At 39.5% G+C, this 15,978-nt stretch overlaps 1 protein-coding gene across 4 annotated transcripts in view; it reads right to left on the bottom strand.

Moving 5' to 3' along the window:
• The window catches only part of ITPRID1 (ITPR interacting domain containing 1), a 76,291-nt gene that overhangs the window by 38,238 nt on the left and 22,075 nt on the right, over positions 1–15,978 (bottom strand). For 3 of the 4 annotated variants that reach the window (XM_084507527.1, XM_084507528.1, XM_084507530.1), the window contains exons 3-5: positions 13,099–13,223; positions 9,535–9,664; positions 7,300–7,440 (exon numbers count right to left, since the gene is read on the bottom strand). In XM_084507527.1, coding sequence (XP_084363653.1) covers positions 7,300–7,409 — 110 coding nt within the window. In that variant the 5' untranslated portion in view covers positions 7,410–7,440; positions 9,535–9,664; positions 13,099–13,223. Of the gene's footprint in view, positions 1–5,043; positions 5,191–7,299; positions 7,441–9,534; positions 9,665–13,098; positions 13,224–15,978 lie in introns of those variants that run through there. The other variant, XM_084507529.1, reaches the window with a different exon arrangement.

Below are 15,978 nucleotides of genomic sequence, written 5' to 3'. Positions count from 1 at the left end.
GAATAGTGTGACCAAAACTTAAAAAAAAAAAAAAAAAAAAAAAAAGAATTCAAACAGTGAAGAATATTCTCTTCTATAGAGTCTTCTAAATACAAAAATAAAAGTAACATGCTCAGGTAAAGTATTACCACATCAGTTTATAACAATTAACTACCTCATTGTGTTGCTTGATTTTTGGTGAATCTTGGAATGCATGAATATATCAGGAGAAGGGTCTAGTCATTTAACTTGGTAATCTGAGGATTTAAAAACCAAATTTCGAAAGCATAGAAAAATCTGGAATTATTCATTTGACTCTATTATCTGCCAATCATCTATGATTTGAAAGCATCTAGCAGCCCCAATGCAAATGGAAAACCAGCTATTCTGATTCTGTATGACTGCAACCTGAGGCACAGTTCCTGCCATACCTTGAAAGGACAAGACAGCCTGCTCTTGTGTAGAGGGAGGATCATTGAAGATGATCCTTTTAAAAGACTCCTTTTTATCAAGCAGGGGAACCACAGCACATGTAATTCACCTTATTTGCCCAAGGCCATGCAGGAAGCCTGGGGCAGAGCAAGCAGAGGGTCCCAGGTCTCCTACCATTCAGTTCAGTTTTTAACCTGAAGGTAAGCAAAGATGACTCAGAAGTATTTAGCTCTTTGCTGAAAAGTGCAACAAACAGGCTTCTTTTCCTTCAGGTTCATCTGAAGCCACTGGGATCACCAGCTCAAGGAGCTGCCTTGCTCTCCATGACAGTCAGGAAGAGCTGATCTTCAATGCAGCTCAGGCAGACAAAGCAGGATATGTTCTTGTTGAAATACTCTCATGCAGATTCAATGGTGCAGTCATGATTTGCACAGTGAAAAGACATGGAAACGGTACGGCAATCAGAGATCTTTACACTCAAAACTTTAGAAATCTAATTTTGACATATATAATACAAAATACATGGATTTGAAAGGCTTCTCTGATTTTTGTTATACTACAGAGCAACAGAGTTGTTTTAAGACTGTCAATCTTTGCTCAGCTGTGACCCTGAAAGCTCATCACTGTTGCACTGAAGATTAAAATCTCCAATAAACCAGTACGTTTTCCCCACATCAACCTTCTAGGCTCCCTTTACGGGCAAAGAGTAGGGGACCACCACAGAAGTTCTGCTACAGTAGGAGGAAGAGAGATAGAGCTGTTTGTAGATGCTTTTCTTTGTAGACCAAAAAAGCAGCCTGCCCTGAGACTAATCACAGAGCTTTGCGATAGCTAGTGAGTCAATCCTGGGTGTGATGTATTTTAACAAGTAGCACATTCATCCAACTACAAGTACAAAGAGTAGAACAAAGATGAAGTGTGAGGGAAATAAAATCAGATTTCGCAACACATGGTAATTTTTCCCCATCCAATGAAGGGGAAGGAAGTGAATTGCAATCACTATTGTTATAACAAGAATCATTTTAAGTATCTGATACTTATAAGCCTTTGAAATAACTTAGATTTTTAGCTGTAGTTAGCAATTTGTCTTTGCATAACAGAGTTGATACACCAGGTAATTTATTTTTGTTACTGTATAGAAGACTTCAAAACTAATAAAACAAATAAAAAGCCTTGAATAAATACTGAAAGGTTAGCAGAGGATGGGATGTACAGTATTAAATGTGCTCACAAGTCCTTTGGCCCTGTGGCAGAGAAAGTCTAGAGCCTAGTCTACTTGCTGTAGTAGACTACAGATTCCTCACAAATTCCTTTCAGTTGAAGAACTTCAGCTACATAAGAATGGTGAGAAAATACTGAGCTGAAGGAAGAACAGGGATGGCAGCGTACAGAAAATCTCATATCCTGAGCACAGATGCAGCTGAGAGCAGCCAATCCTGTTGCTGCAATTGATCAAAGAAAAACAAACAAACAAACAAATAAATAACAACAACAACAAAATTGCCCACAGTGAGAGTCATCTGCTGTTATTTGGGGTAAAGGTAAATGGGAAAAAGTAGTCAAAATGAGTCCAGAGATAGCTTTTCCTTTCGCCTTCTAGATCAATGTATATGCCTCTCTGCCAGACAGTTGAAAAGAGGATCAGCGAGGTGAAAAGTCTGTCTTGCCTCAGAAAAGGATGCAGAAGAGTCCTCACATATCTCCTGCGCCCCTTACCCCCTGCAATGCATTGGCAAACCAGTACCTAAAGCAGGAAGAATGAAATTCCCTCCATATCCTTTGGCACCAGAGAATTTTTCTTACCTGAGGACCCCAGGTAAGCCCTACTGTGAGGAAATGGAGCCTCCCTCCTGCCACAGAAGCTGCCTGGAGTAATGCAGCAGAAGGAGGTCACAGAAAAGATAGTATTGCTTTTGGGGAGCAATGGGAGAGAGTGAGGCAAAAGAGCCATTTTCTTGTGTTAGAATGGCTTACAGAAGAGGAGATGCAATGACACACCTTCTTGTGGCTAGATATCAAAGTTTAGAGCTAGTTTAATTGAAATTAGCTTGTTTCCCAGCTGAGTAATCCATTGGCCTGATTCTCCATTGCCTGATGACTTGCTCAGCCATTTACAGCAGGGTACAAAGAGGGTAAGATGCTACAATGGGATTGAACTGTAAATGACACAACATGAAGGGCAATAAAGAGTTTGGCCCCAGATGTGAGAAGTACAGAGGTAACTTCCATTACATTTAATTAGTGTTATCACCATTAATTTCCTGTGCATAGACAGAAGAAGACATCCTTTTGATTTCAAATTAATTAACACATAATGATTAATCTGATAGGGTACATCTTTTCAGACAAGAGTGTCCTCTTGATCACAGTTTGGGTGCCAGCACCACTCATCATCTGTGTGTTTTAATTTCTAACTGCTCTCCAGAAGCAAATTTAGCTCTGCAAATCTGTCGATGGAATGAATGACTGGCTGGTTTCCATGTTCTGTGTGTTTTGTTCATTTGATAACACACTGAGAACATCTTGGAAATCTCTTTTTTCTTTTTTTTTTTCCCCCCTCTCCTCCTCCCCTCTGAGGAGGTTTCAAGGTAGAAATTGAGGAATCTGCAACAGCGAGCAATTTATACCAGCTCTTAACTAGAGAATGTAAGAAATAAAGTTTCTAAAATTGAAAAACACATAAACAGTTTATGGCAGGTTCCCAGACAGATTTGTCTCACTTCAGTTGCCAGAATTTAACAGAACCATTCTCCTTGCCATCAACTACAGTAAAGTGTGTTTGTTTCACTGAAACAGGATCTTGAACTTCATCAGCTTCGCACCACGTTCCTCACACTGCATGTTACCTACCAGATACTGCTATTAATATTACTCTTCCCTTTCCATTTGTCAAGTGATTACTCAATCACACTTTTTTAATATTTATCCACTTTCTTTAGATGGTTATGAATGCAAACAGCTCCATATCCAGGTGCAGCAATACTTGAGTAGACAGCTGATAGTTAACTTTAATATTGAGAAATACAAGTAAACTTGTAGTTCTAGAGATATAAATTAAGAGGTAGCAGCAAATCTCAGATACTTCAGTTAAGAAGGATTTTAAATGTCCAAGACATTCCATTTCTATTCAGAAGAGTATTTTAGCATATTTGCAGGTTGTTTAGGTATGACAGCAGCACACTAAGTACATTTTTACAGCACAAAATGAATAAGGAAAACATAATGCTTTTTTTTCAGAAGCCAAATCCAGGATGAGAAGTGTCTATATTATTGACTCTATGAACTCAAATATACAATTTCTGAATAAATCACTGAAGGGATGGGACAGGGATGGGGACAGGGAAAGGGAAGTTCCTAATTATTGTTTCAAAGTCTTTTATATGATACAGTTGTGTTAGGCATTCTGGCTTAGCTATGCTTTTCATGGCAGCTCCTTCAGGGAGAAAAGAAAGCTCATGGTATGTATCTACCTATCTTTGCTCCAGTAAACAAGAAGAGAGGTGCAGTTATTGCAGTGCCCTCAGGCAGGAACATGTGTCATTTCTTTTCTGCAGTATTCACTCTTTTCAGTTGCCATTTCTGTGGACAAACCGCTGCTTGAAGACTGAAGACTCTTGTTTTCTCTCTGTCCTACTTAGAAACAAATGGCGATGACAAAAGTCTTTTCAGTGTTTAACTTGAGCACCTGACTTTAGACAGCTAAATGAAGTTGAAGTCCCCTTTTCCCTGCCCATCAACCTGTGAGCCGTTAAGTGCAGTGAAATCATAGCTGGTGTAGGAAGACACTCATTTACTTTGTCTCCATTTGCATTGAAAGCAAGGAAAGAATTCAGTCTGATGTTCAAAGCAACCCTGGAACACCCATGGGAAAACTCACAAGATTCCCTTAAGTGAAGTTACTCTGGGGAATTAAGCTTTTTTGGAAATGCACCAGGTAGTGTAAGCTGTAATAACACTTCCAGCCTTCTTATATATTGGCAAATTTGGGTACATTTTGTGTAAAGTCTTCGGTACAATTCTTGCTTACAGGCCACAATCTGACTCCTTTCAAAATAGAAGTCCTACTGTTAGTTGAGACAATCAGTGTTGCTCAGTGTGAATAACTTCACTGGAAGTCAATTATATCATCATGTTGCATTTTAATCTCAATGCAATCTCACTCTTGATTGAGAGGAAACATATAACAGATAGTGCTAAATAACAATAGCCAGAACTATTTCTATTTGAAACAACATAAGACTGTGATGAAGAAGGAGAGAAAGAGTTGTATTTTAAGCCTCTCAGATACATAAGGGAAAATGCGTAAATTCAGTGCACAGGTTGTCACAAGCAAGACAACAAAACAACAGTGAAAGCAGTAACAATAGCAACAGTTTTGCAGTACACTCAGCTTGAATCTGGTCCCTTTGCTAAAAATGTTTCCTGGCTGGTCAAGAGAGACAGTCTGTGAAGGTTTGAAAAAATCAAAGCTCTTTATGTCAAGTTCTTTTAACTGGAATTTAAACCAGAAAATTAAATATATATGTATTTCTCACACATATCTTACAGATCAGAAAAGGGGCAAATAAAAGGACTTTTTAAAATTTTTTACAGATTTAAATTTTTAACAAGAAAAAAATGATAATCTCCAACCTGTATGGCTTGATCCAGTTGTTAGTACAATGGAATAGTTGCAGGCTAGTGCTTCTGCGTCTCTGCTCTGCCACAGACCCAAAGCCTGAAAAACTAGGGGACATGAACTGGTGTTCTTGGCTTGGCTTTCCACCTCCGTTATTTATATATTTATTTATTTTAAGATACCAGGAAGGGCAAGGAGAGGCTGTTTGCCAAGAAAGTGGTGTTTAAGTTGACAGTTCGGATGGATGTTTGTTTGCTTAGCCTCCAGGCGAAGGGAAAGTAGAAATCAGGACCAGTCTAGTTTTTAACAGGAACTCTAGAAAATGACAGGATGGGAAAGGGAGGGTAGAGGAGCAAGAGCAGCAATAACCTAAACAGGAGGGGAAAATAAATAAATAAATTAAAAAAAAAAAAAAACAGCCACTATTTGTTTTGGTTGCTTCCCTTTCCAATAAATATATTGCTGTCCCTTTAACTGTGTATGCCTCATTGGCACATGTGCCAGGGGAAGGATTACACTTTGCTAAGGAAGTAATGCAAACTTGTCTTCATTTGGTTACCATGGATATGGTACTATGTGAGACAAAGCCTTCCATTTGCATTGCAAACAACCAGGAGTGATGAAGGACACCAAACTTGATATTCTGGCCACAGAGTATCCCTGGTTCTTCCACGTGAATGATCACAAGGAAAACGACCACAGCTCTGGGCCTGCACTTGATACCATGAAAACAAGGGATGGGATGCTGCCTTTCTGATCAGGCAGAAGCAGAATCACACACACCTACAAAACGAATGGTGTTCCTTGTGCTACCTCATGTGAAATAGCTAATGGATATGTATGGCAATCATTTAGCTTTCCAGCTTTTTCCCATGGGGAATGAGAGCTGAATCAATATGTTGGTAAACTGGAGTAAGTGATTTCCACAGATACTGGAATGGAATAGAGAGTGGCTAGGTCATATAATTGCTGGGCTTTTATGCAACAGCTTTTATCTATTTGAGTGTCCTCTTCATTCTGCAGAAGTACTACATAAAGTACCTTAATTTTATACAAAATCCAGTTAAATGAGTAAGAAGAACAGTCCCCTAAACAGACCTAGTGGGAACCAGTGCAGCACAGTTAATAGCAAAGAGGGAAATTGTCTCATTTCCCTAAAACAAATTGCAGATGATTGTTTGTCTATTAGATTGCTAGATTGTCAGTAATTCTTTTTTATTGCTTTAAGATTTGGCAGATATATAGTCACACATCATTTTTATTTCAACTGACATGGAATACAAACAGTATGACCCTGTTTCTATGGATAGAAATGGCCAAATTGCCATCGGTCTGTGTTAAAAAAGAACTGGATCCCAAACAGTGAGCCCAGATCCATGAATTGACGGTTTTCTCTCCAAGGAAACTTAGCCATGGATTAACTGGAACAGTAGATCAGACATTTGGCACAAACACTACTTCCTCCCCGAGCACTGAATGGGGCATCCAGGCAATCTCTGGTGGGGCTGTGGCAGCTATACCACACCAGGATACTCTTTTTGGCTCCCTAGTTCAGGACAGCAGCCTGTGGCCACCAGCACTAGGTAAGCAGCTTTCCTGTGATATAGAGGACACAGACAGATCGCTGTCTGTCCTCACACACCATTCTCTGTGGGTGCGTGTGTGTGTGCACAATTAAGACCACCAATCCTTTAGTGGCCCAACAGAGGGTCCACAAAACAATAGCTGTGCACCAATGCAATCCCAGTCACTTCGGTGGGTTTGTTTCCTGCTGGTGTCAGTGAGCGTGAGCAGAATAAGCCCCAGATGTGTTTGTCTTTTCCCTTTCCACTAAAACAAGCAGCTGGCACCATGCCTAGCCCTGCATGCATTTCTGAAACCGTGCTCTCAGAAAGCTCAAGTCCACTGCTGTTGTGTCCCTGAGCAAACACTGTGAGCAAAGAATGGGAAGCTTTGCAAAAGAGTTTTGTTACCTGCTGCCAACAACCACCAAAGGGACAGAGTCCTTCAGGGAATGTCCTGCTGGGTAGAAGGACGGGGAAGCAGGCAAGTGTTAAACACAGGAATAGTTCCCTGCCATTGAGGTTCCTGTCTGAGCACCATTAGACTTTACATGTATGAGCTTCAGTCTTTTCTTACCTTTTGAGAGCATACAACAGGGAAATAAGGCCCAAGCCCAAACCCTACTCTTTCTTCCTCCCTCTCCACGCCAGCCTAGGAAGCAGGTCAAGAAGGGAGAGGGAGGAGGGACTTGAAATGGCAGCAAATACCTGGACTGGTAGCTCTGTCCACATGTCTCTGACAGCTCTCCAGGGCTTCCAAGTCCTCGGGCTCCCCTTGAAGTGCTGCAGAGCAGAGAGGACATGTTGCCCTCGCCCATCGTCTGGTCTCAGTACTCTTCCAGATGCACCCTGCAACAGCAACAGGAAAGGCGTGGAAAACCACCGGATCAGCCTGTCTTTTCAGACCAAAGCAGGTGCAAACCCTCACCATACATAGGTCTCCTGAAAAACTGAACTTAGTATTTCACTTACTTTTAGTCCTAGATTCTTGACTTTCAGGCTCCTTTCATTCCTCTGCACCATAACAGATTAGGAACGGTTTCTTGGTATTTCTTTAAACATTAATGCACTGGCAAGCAAAAATGCAGTGAGGCAGGCTGGATGGCAAATCTCTTGAATGACAAAAGTACTCAGAGTGAATAATCTTGTAAAGCGCTGTTTTCTTTAAAGTCTGAAAATAAGTTTGGGCTTAGCTCTCCAATCAATAGATCTGTTCCCTCTGTGTGTTCAGTCCTCCCTGTTTAGTTTGGTTTAAAAAAGAAAATGTTGTTTAAAGTTGTTTTAATTCTATTAATCTTGCATAACTACCACAGGGATGGGAAAACTGGTGTTCTTTCCTCCCCACATCAGCATGACTGCAAATTCTATATGAAAATGCTGAATCTATAAATGGCAGATCTCCTGCTATTTCCACTGGTTTCAAGGGAGTTACAGACAGATATCCCAGAAGAGGTAAATGGCCCGCTATTTTTATTTTCAGCATTGTCAAAGCCAGAAATAACTCATCCTGACTCTTACGGTCGTACGGACAAGGCTAAATTTGCAGAACTGGAATTTAGAACAGTTTTTTTTTTTTTTTTTTTTTCTTGATAAAACTGGGATCTTCAAGTCATAAAGGATATAACACTAGTTAAGTGAATCAGCCCTTGCAATGTCATTCTTACAGGGCTCTTTTCAAAGTATAGCATCAGTGTAAATTATTTTTACATTCATTGCTATTTATAACAATAGAATTCAGGAGAGTTCTGGTTCTCACCAGCCCTTATGCTCCTTCTCCATTCTTATATATGAGCTTAGACTTATTTGATTTGAACAACAGTTCACACAGCCAGTACTGATGATGTGATGGATATGCCTTTCACTAGAGTCTCAGTAGCATCATAGCACAAAGAAGCAGGCACTGATTCTGCTTCTTTGCAACTTCTCATTACCAGTTCTGACATACTCAGTGTTACAATGGGTTTGGACAGTATTAGATTAGTCCACAAGCAGCCTGACTGACGTCAGTCAGAAGCCAGCATGCTCACTACACACCAGCATATGGGGAAAGAAATCAGATGAGGCTAACCTCCTCCCTCAGGTGCAAGAAGGAAATCTCAGGCTGAAGGCACTACATGCTCACCAGAATTGCTCTGACTGGTATTTAACCATAATTGTTCCCCTCTTTCTCTTCAGGACAAAGCTTCAACTGGTTTTACTTGCATATGGAAGTAGACACGTTTTGCCCCAGATTACTCCTGATTTACCTGAGAGCCACTTCAGGTCTAGTTCTGAGCCTACAAAATTCAATTGAAAATTACCCACTGAGAACTTGGTTCAAACTTTGTCCACACCAGACTCTGCTAGCCCTCATGAACACTGATTTTACCCATCTGTGTACTGACACAGGAAACCCTGAGGGCAAATGTTTTGCTTTTCTGTGTTGATAAGCATATGCTTTGCATACTAGGGAAAGGTAGGAGTGGGACTGTAAGCACATGCAATATGTTGTAGGCAAGACTTTTTGTCCCTTATGCAAACAGGCATGGCATTTAAACAATTGCTAATCCTATCTCAATGTCTGAGGAAACAAAGTGTGTAGTCAAAAAGTCAATAACTTAATCTGACTTTATACAGACCAGTAAAACTACATGGCTCAATATCTTAGATGCTAGTGTCATTAGACATTCTATATTTAATTACTCAGTGACATAAACTTCAAGCTTCAGCCACTGGTAATGGGGTTGTCCCACACAAATAGGGTAATCCACTGAAGATGGAATTGTTCTTCCCTCTCCATTAGATATACTTGTTATTCTCACGGTAGAATAACAGAAAAGGAATGTTGTCCTCCAAAAATGCTTCTATTGGCATCACCCTTCTGCCAACAGTGCTTAGCTGGGGTAGGCTTACATTACAAATACAGCTTCAGAAAAAGAATAAGGGAAAGTAAATAAGGCTTACCTGTGCCAGTACAGATACTGCATGCTCTAACACTTATTCAGAAGCCAGAAAACAGATAGGTGAGGCTCTCCAGCAGGCTCTCCCGTAACAGCTCAACAGCACTGAAAATCCAAGGCAGCCTTCATTGCTCCTAAAAGAGAGAGGGCAAATATTTGCATAACCTGGGCAGATATTTTCATAATCCCCACCCATTCACACCAAAACCTGTTTTTCAAATACACTTTACTCCGTGTTACATAAGTGTTCTTAAGAACAGATGTGTTCAGGAAGTTTTGCACAGTTGAGATTTTCCTTAAAGCCGTGTGGGAAGTTGACGTGGTGCAGATTTTAGGGTCATTGAGATGTGTTGTGAGGGCTGTTGCCCTGCTGATGCCACAAGCAAACCTGGATGTGCACAGAGTTGTACATGAACACAAAACATCCTGGGCAGTCTTTGCAGTGAGGCTAACACAGTCTGGGAAGAGGTCCCAACAGCATCTAAAACTGGCCTGGCTTAGCATGGTCAGCCCACACCATCTCCTATAGGTGTGAAGGTTCAGATGCCCCTGGGAAGCCAACCTACCCCAGGGCAGTTGTCAGTCCAGTGTCAGGGGATGGTGGCAGCCGCAGAGTTCATCAGAGAAATAAAAATTCCTGGTGCCTTCATGACCCATGGAAATGGCACAGTGCTCTCCAACTTCAATCCCAAGAACAAACAAGATTTTTAAAACAAACAGACAAGCTAACAAAAACAAACTGAGCACTTGAAATCTAATGAAAATAACACAGCCAAAGCCTACAAAGCTGCTCTCATCAGACTTGAAAAAAGTAAATAAACAGCCTGACAAACAATAAATCCAACCTTGCAAAACTACTTTCAGCAGCACAATATTACCAAATGCACAACTGCTACGAGATGTGCCATTTCATCTGGGGGCAGATTTGAAAGTTCAAGGCCACTTTGAATAGCTCCAGAACACCAGAGATGTGAATACTGAACAGAGCAGCCAACATGGATACCACCTCAGGCAAATCTTATATCCTTAGCCTGGCTCAGGCACTGACTTCCACTAAGTATTTTGGACATGTATTTTGATTTCTTTGTCTCTACACTGTACTCTCTATAACATAAGGATTCTGGTAACCTGGCACATATATCCCAGTGTATTAATGTACACATACCACTTTATACATTAGTATTTTATATTACCTACAGCTATCTTCAGTCAGTCCTCACCAGGGCTGAAACATCTATACAAACACATGCTACAAACTCAGAAAGTAAAATTTATGAGGGAAAAGGTGCCTTCAAGCAGCCATTCAGCCAGGAAACCTGACCAGAAAAGTCTTCATAATTTCTCCCTCCACATGTACTGAAAGCTCAAAGTTCATAGTGGGTGGGCTTTGTGAAATAGCCAGGTCATGAAAGCATAGTCAAGTAGATTAATTAAACCAATACAGAGAGTAGAAAAATCAAGATCAAAGGAAAATCTAGTAATCTAACCTGAAGCTCTGCAAGAGCTCCCGGAGAGAAGCTAGTTACCATACTTCAATTCAAATAAATAACACCTGCTTTTGTTAACTGTACTTTATCTTTCCCTCTTTCTTCCTCTGAGTCTTCTATACTTTTTGGGTTCCCATCTTGTCAGTGAGAAAACGCCAAATACAGACAACTGGTGTTGTGTCTGCGAGTAACTTCAGTCCATTCACTATCCGTCACTCTCACTGAGGATAGATGTGCAAAGCTGGAACTAATAGAACCACAGCAGAGCTGCACTGAGCTTCATCAAGCTCCTGGTGTACAGTGTTAACTAGTTTGCACCATTGCATGGCATTTTACCAGAGGTAAACTAGTTTCACAGCATTAGTTGCTGCACCATGTAGCAAATTGCCCACCAGAGACTGCAGGGATGTCTCAACGCAAGTTGTGTAGCATGATGTTCACATAACACATCCACCCTTGCAGCTTGGAGGCTATAGTATAATCAATTCAGTGCAAAAATTGAAGCAAACTCATCCTCACAAGCTTATTATGTTACAATTTTCTTGACTGAAATCCCAGCCTCTTTAAGAGCAAAAACATCACCAGCCTGGATTAGCAATTTGTCTGCACCTGTCTTCCTTTATTTTCAGGGCATTCAGTGGACTGTTGTAGTAAAGGTAAAAAATGAAGAAAAAAAAAAAAAAAAAAAAGCAAAAAAGCTTAAAAGTCTAACAGCAACACATCATTATTTTTTTTTCTCCAGTGCTCTTTAACCAAGTCAGACACTGTACCCTAATATTTTTGCCACAGACAAGATGAAGTAATATATCATTACCATGAGCATAATTTAGTGAACATAAAAAAAAAATATTATGTGATGATTTTCATCAGGGCTCAGAAAGTGGGGTTTAGACAACATCTCACTCTCCAATATGTACCCCATTGAGTCAAATGGTGTTCTCAGTTTTCTCTCTAAACACCAAACTTTCCCTATATACAAAATCCTTCATTTTCTTTCTTAGATTTCTGATCTTTCCATCATTTTTATTTAAAACTTTCCCCTTCCCTGCTCCAAAAATGCCAACTAAAGTTTTACAAACTCTTTCAAACCCATTAAATATTTCTATTTAAATAATACCAAAACAACTAATTTTAAATGTTATCATTTAGATTTGAAAATATTTTAATAAACTCCATTTCTATGTAAAAAGATGTTCTGGAGTGGACAAAAACATTGTGATGAAAATGCTATAATGTGACATTCTGTACAAGTCCACAAGAAAGTCTGTCTTAAAGAATTTCAGGTCAAGATTTGATCAAGATGAACTATTTTTATAAAACATTCTTGTTTTGGAAGACCAACATTTTTGATGAGGAAAACATAAAAAGATCTAATCAGCTTTATGTCTAATTCCTTTCCCTTCTCCACCACTCCTCTTCATCTCAGATTACTTTGAGGACAGTCATGTCCTGTCACAGAATCACAGGAACATCTAGGTTGTCAAAAGACATGGCTTTGTCTCAGTAAGAAGCAGTAAAAGTTTCTGATAAACAGCGTGATCAGGATGTTTGCCAAGTAGTGGTAAACTGCTTCTCAGATTTGTAGGCAAATGTTCTGTTTTCTGTGGGAAACTGCAGCACATTCACATCCTTCTCTCCATGCATTCTTTCATGTTTTATGAAGAAAGCCTTGGCTGTTGCTTGAGAGTAGATGTACTTGGTTGTGGCACTCTGTCCAGGACAAATGGCACATACCTTTCGTATTAGCTCCATATGAGCCAGAAGAGAGGACTATTGCAAAAGCTGTTCTTAAATGGTTGCTCATTCATTACCAGAGGCATTCAGTCTCTACAAAGGATGTGGGATTGCACCAACAGATCTGAGCTTACATTTTCAGTAGAAGGGGTGGCTTTGTGCAAATACAATAATAGCCAAATTTCCTTCTTCACATCAATGCTACCCCACTGATTTCAGACTCTGCACTCTGAAGCAGCAAAGCATGTGCTCAGAATGAAGCACAGTATGAACTGTTATGCTGATTAAGACAGACTTGCACGTGAAATTAAGCCCAGGCTGAAACATTATCTTGATGCTGGACTCACCCTTTCAGCTGTAGATTTTCTGTCAACTTGTTTGCAATGACCTTTTTAATTTTTCTTCCTGATCTCTTGTAAAAATATCAAATAGCTCATCTTCTTCGTCAGAGATTTAAAACCACAGAAGGCTTCTGTACAAATAAAAAAAAAATAAGAGTTTTGCTGATGATCTGCGACACCGAAGTGAAACTGTTTCTCTCAGAGCTATTCCTAGAATACCATAGGAAAAAAATCAGTGGAACAGTCATTAATAAGGAGAGATTTTCATGTGTCTCTGTATCTATGGACATGTACAGGAAGTGTACAAAATTATAGAAAAGTGCTGAAAATATATTTTTCCAGTAGTCCCTGTGGAGTTAGCCAGGATCTAGACAAAGAACAAATCTGGATGGGGAAACAACTAATAGTTGTTCTCCTGAAACTTATGACACAAGAAGCTCATTCTGGGCTCTTGCCACCTATTTTTTGTCCCCTTTCTGTCACATGGGAGACTCTAAGTCAGAGTGCTAAAGACCATTTGGGAATTTTTTTGGGAAACGGCATTTAAATGGCTGGGGCCCTGCCCTGTCCTGTGACTACATGCTCCCTGGAGACAGCTGGTTGTAAAATTTCTGAAGAACTTTCTTTCCCCAGTGAAAAATATGTTGAAACTGAGATTCTTATGAGAATTAAGCTTTCACAAGCTGGAGTATATTTTTTATGTGAGATTATTATTTTTTTTTAATTATCTTTAAACAAGCACGTTTAGAAAGACACCAGTGTTTTCACATCCCATTTTCCCACTCTGCTACAGTGTTCCAATGTGGAACATTGCTCCACAACTAGAAAAAGTATTGGGGGGGAGGGGGGGGACATGACACAGAAACCACCTTTTTTTCCTTGAGTATTTTCAGACCTTTATCAATAACAAAAGTCAGCCAACACCAGCACCCAGAATAGTACACTCATGACTAGAAAATGGTACCTGTGACTTTAAGGAACATTTCAAAACTAGCATAATCCAGGAAATCTATTTGGCCATCATTTTCTATTTCTCCATGCTTGAACATGAAATAATGCCACTATCAGAGCAATGTTGGTTGTTTATTACCATTCACTAAGTCCTGTTTATATTTCCAAGTAGATAGAAAATGACATTTTATAAACATGACTCAGACCATGAACCTTCTGGATCCTATAGAAAGATCAGAAAGACAGACTCTATTAGTAAGTGCAGAATGATGCTCTTCCTTCAAAATCCATCTTCTGTACAAAAAAAGAGTAAAATGACTCTGGTATCACTTATTTGATCCATTTTTCTCCTTGTTATGAGAGCATCCATTATTTTTAAGGAGACAATGCTACAGGGGTGGGTGTCACAGTTAAAATACTTTGTACAAATAATACTTTGTATAAATATAAATATATATTTCCTTTATTAATTAAGCATTTGTGATATCCTTTTTAATATTGACCGGGTCTGTATCTTTTTTGTACTGAAGACAGCTGGCAATCTTCTCACATACAGCATCTCTAAAGTATCCCAGTTTCTCTTATAAGAGTGCTGCTAATACATTGAGAACTCAGGGCAACATCATTTGGACACAAATATTTATGAAAAGACATGGATAATACTTGATTAATTGAACAGATGTGCAAATTTCCGCCACCAGAGGTCATTTTCATCCTAGAATGAACTAAAAGAACTCTCAAAAAGCTGTCCTTTTATCTAAGTGAACATCCTAAATTATGGTCCCAATGCCCTGGATATTCCTCATCAAAACAAGTAATCTGAGATGTGGTATAAAGAATATTAAAAAGCTTAAGAAATGGCTCTTAACTTGATCAAAAAAAAACAGTCTGTGCTGTGAAATATCAACAAAATCCCAGCTTTCACATTTTTTGTGCATATGGGATTGGTCAGTTTAAGCAACCCTGATGGCCTGAATATTTTTCCTGAGAAATTCTATTTGTCTGGGGAAAAAAATTGCCAATACAACAATAATACAGCTTATAAGTCTCTATAAAAACGCAGTGGGTAAATGTGAGCCATCTGTTTTTCCCCCTTTCTTCCTCATGTCTACCAGCATCATCTGCGGCTCCTTTCCCAGAAGGCTGAATCCTACCCTTGTGTGTGCTGCCTAACTGGCACGCCTGGAACTGAGGGGCATTTCTAACATATCACCCATGTACACTAGGACACATGCATGTACACCATTCATGCTGATATCAAACTGTGAACTAATACATACTAACATTTGAATATTAGGAAGGGGAGCAAAATTTAGGTCTTCAGCTTTAGAAAAAAAAAATAAATAAAAAAAAGAGAGAGTTTATAAATTGGGAATTACAAAAAAAAAAAAGTTGAAAATTAAGAAATGTCTGTACGGTACAGATACGACATGAACATGAGAAGGCACTAAACTATTGTACTGCAATAAATTAAAAATAGGAAGAAAGGGAACTTTGATTAAAATATACAATTATCCAAAATGAATGCTGTGAGTAACTGTCCTGGGTCTGTCCCCTCCCAGCTCTTACTGCACCCCCCAGCCTGCCCGTTGGCAGGACAGAGCAAAGGCTGAGATGTCCTTGGCTTAGTATAAGCACTGCTCTGCAACAATTAAAGCATCGGGGTGTTATCAGCACTCTTCTCATTCTAAGCCAAAACACAGCATTCCACCAGCTACTAGGAAGAAAATTAATTCTGTGCTAACTGAAACCAGGACATCTATCCACCCCTTATTCCATACCATTTATGTCATGCTCAGGTTACACTCTTTTCCATACATTCTAATTAGTCACCTATAGTAATCATGGTAGTGATAACATACAGTATAATATACTATTTAACATGGTGCAATTCAGTTCATGGGCTATTCTCACCCAGTATTAAATCTCCTTGAG

Source organism: Aythya ferina (genome assembly GCF_964211825.1).
Source record: "Aythya ferina genome assembly, chromosome: 2".
In the NCBI taxonomy this organism is placed as follows: Eukaryota; Metazoa; Chordata; class Aves; order Anseriformes; family Anatidae; genus Aythya; species Aythya ferina.
The sequence above is the reverse complement of the archived record's forward strand: the minus strand, read 5'-3'. Positions and strand labels throughout refer to the sequence as shown.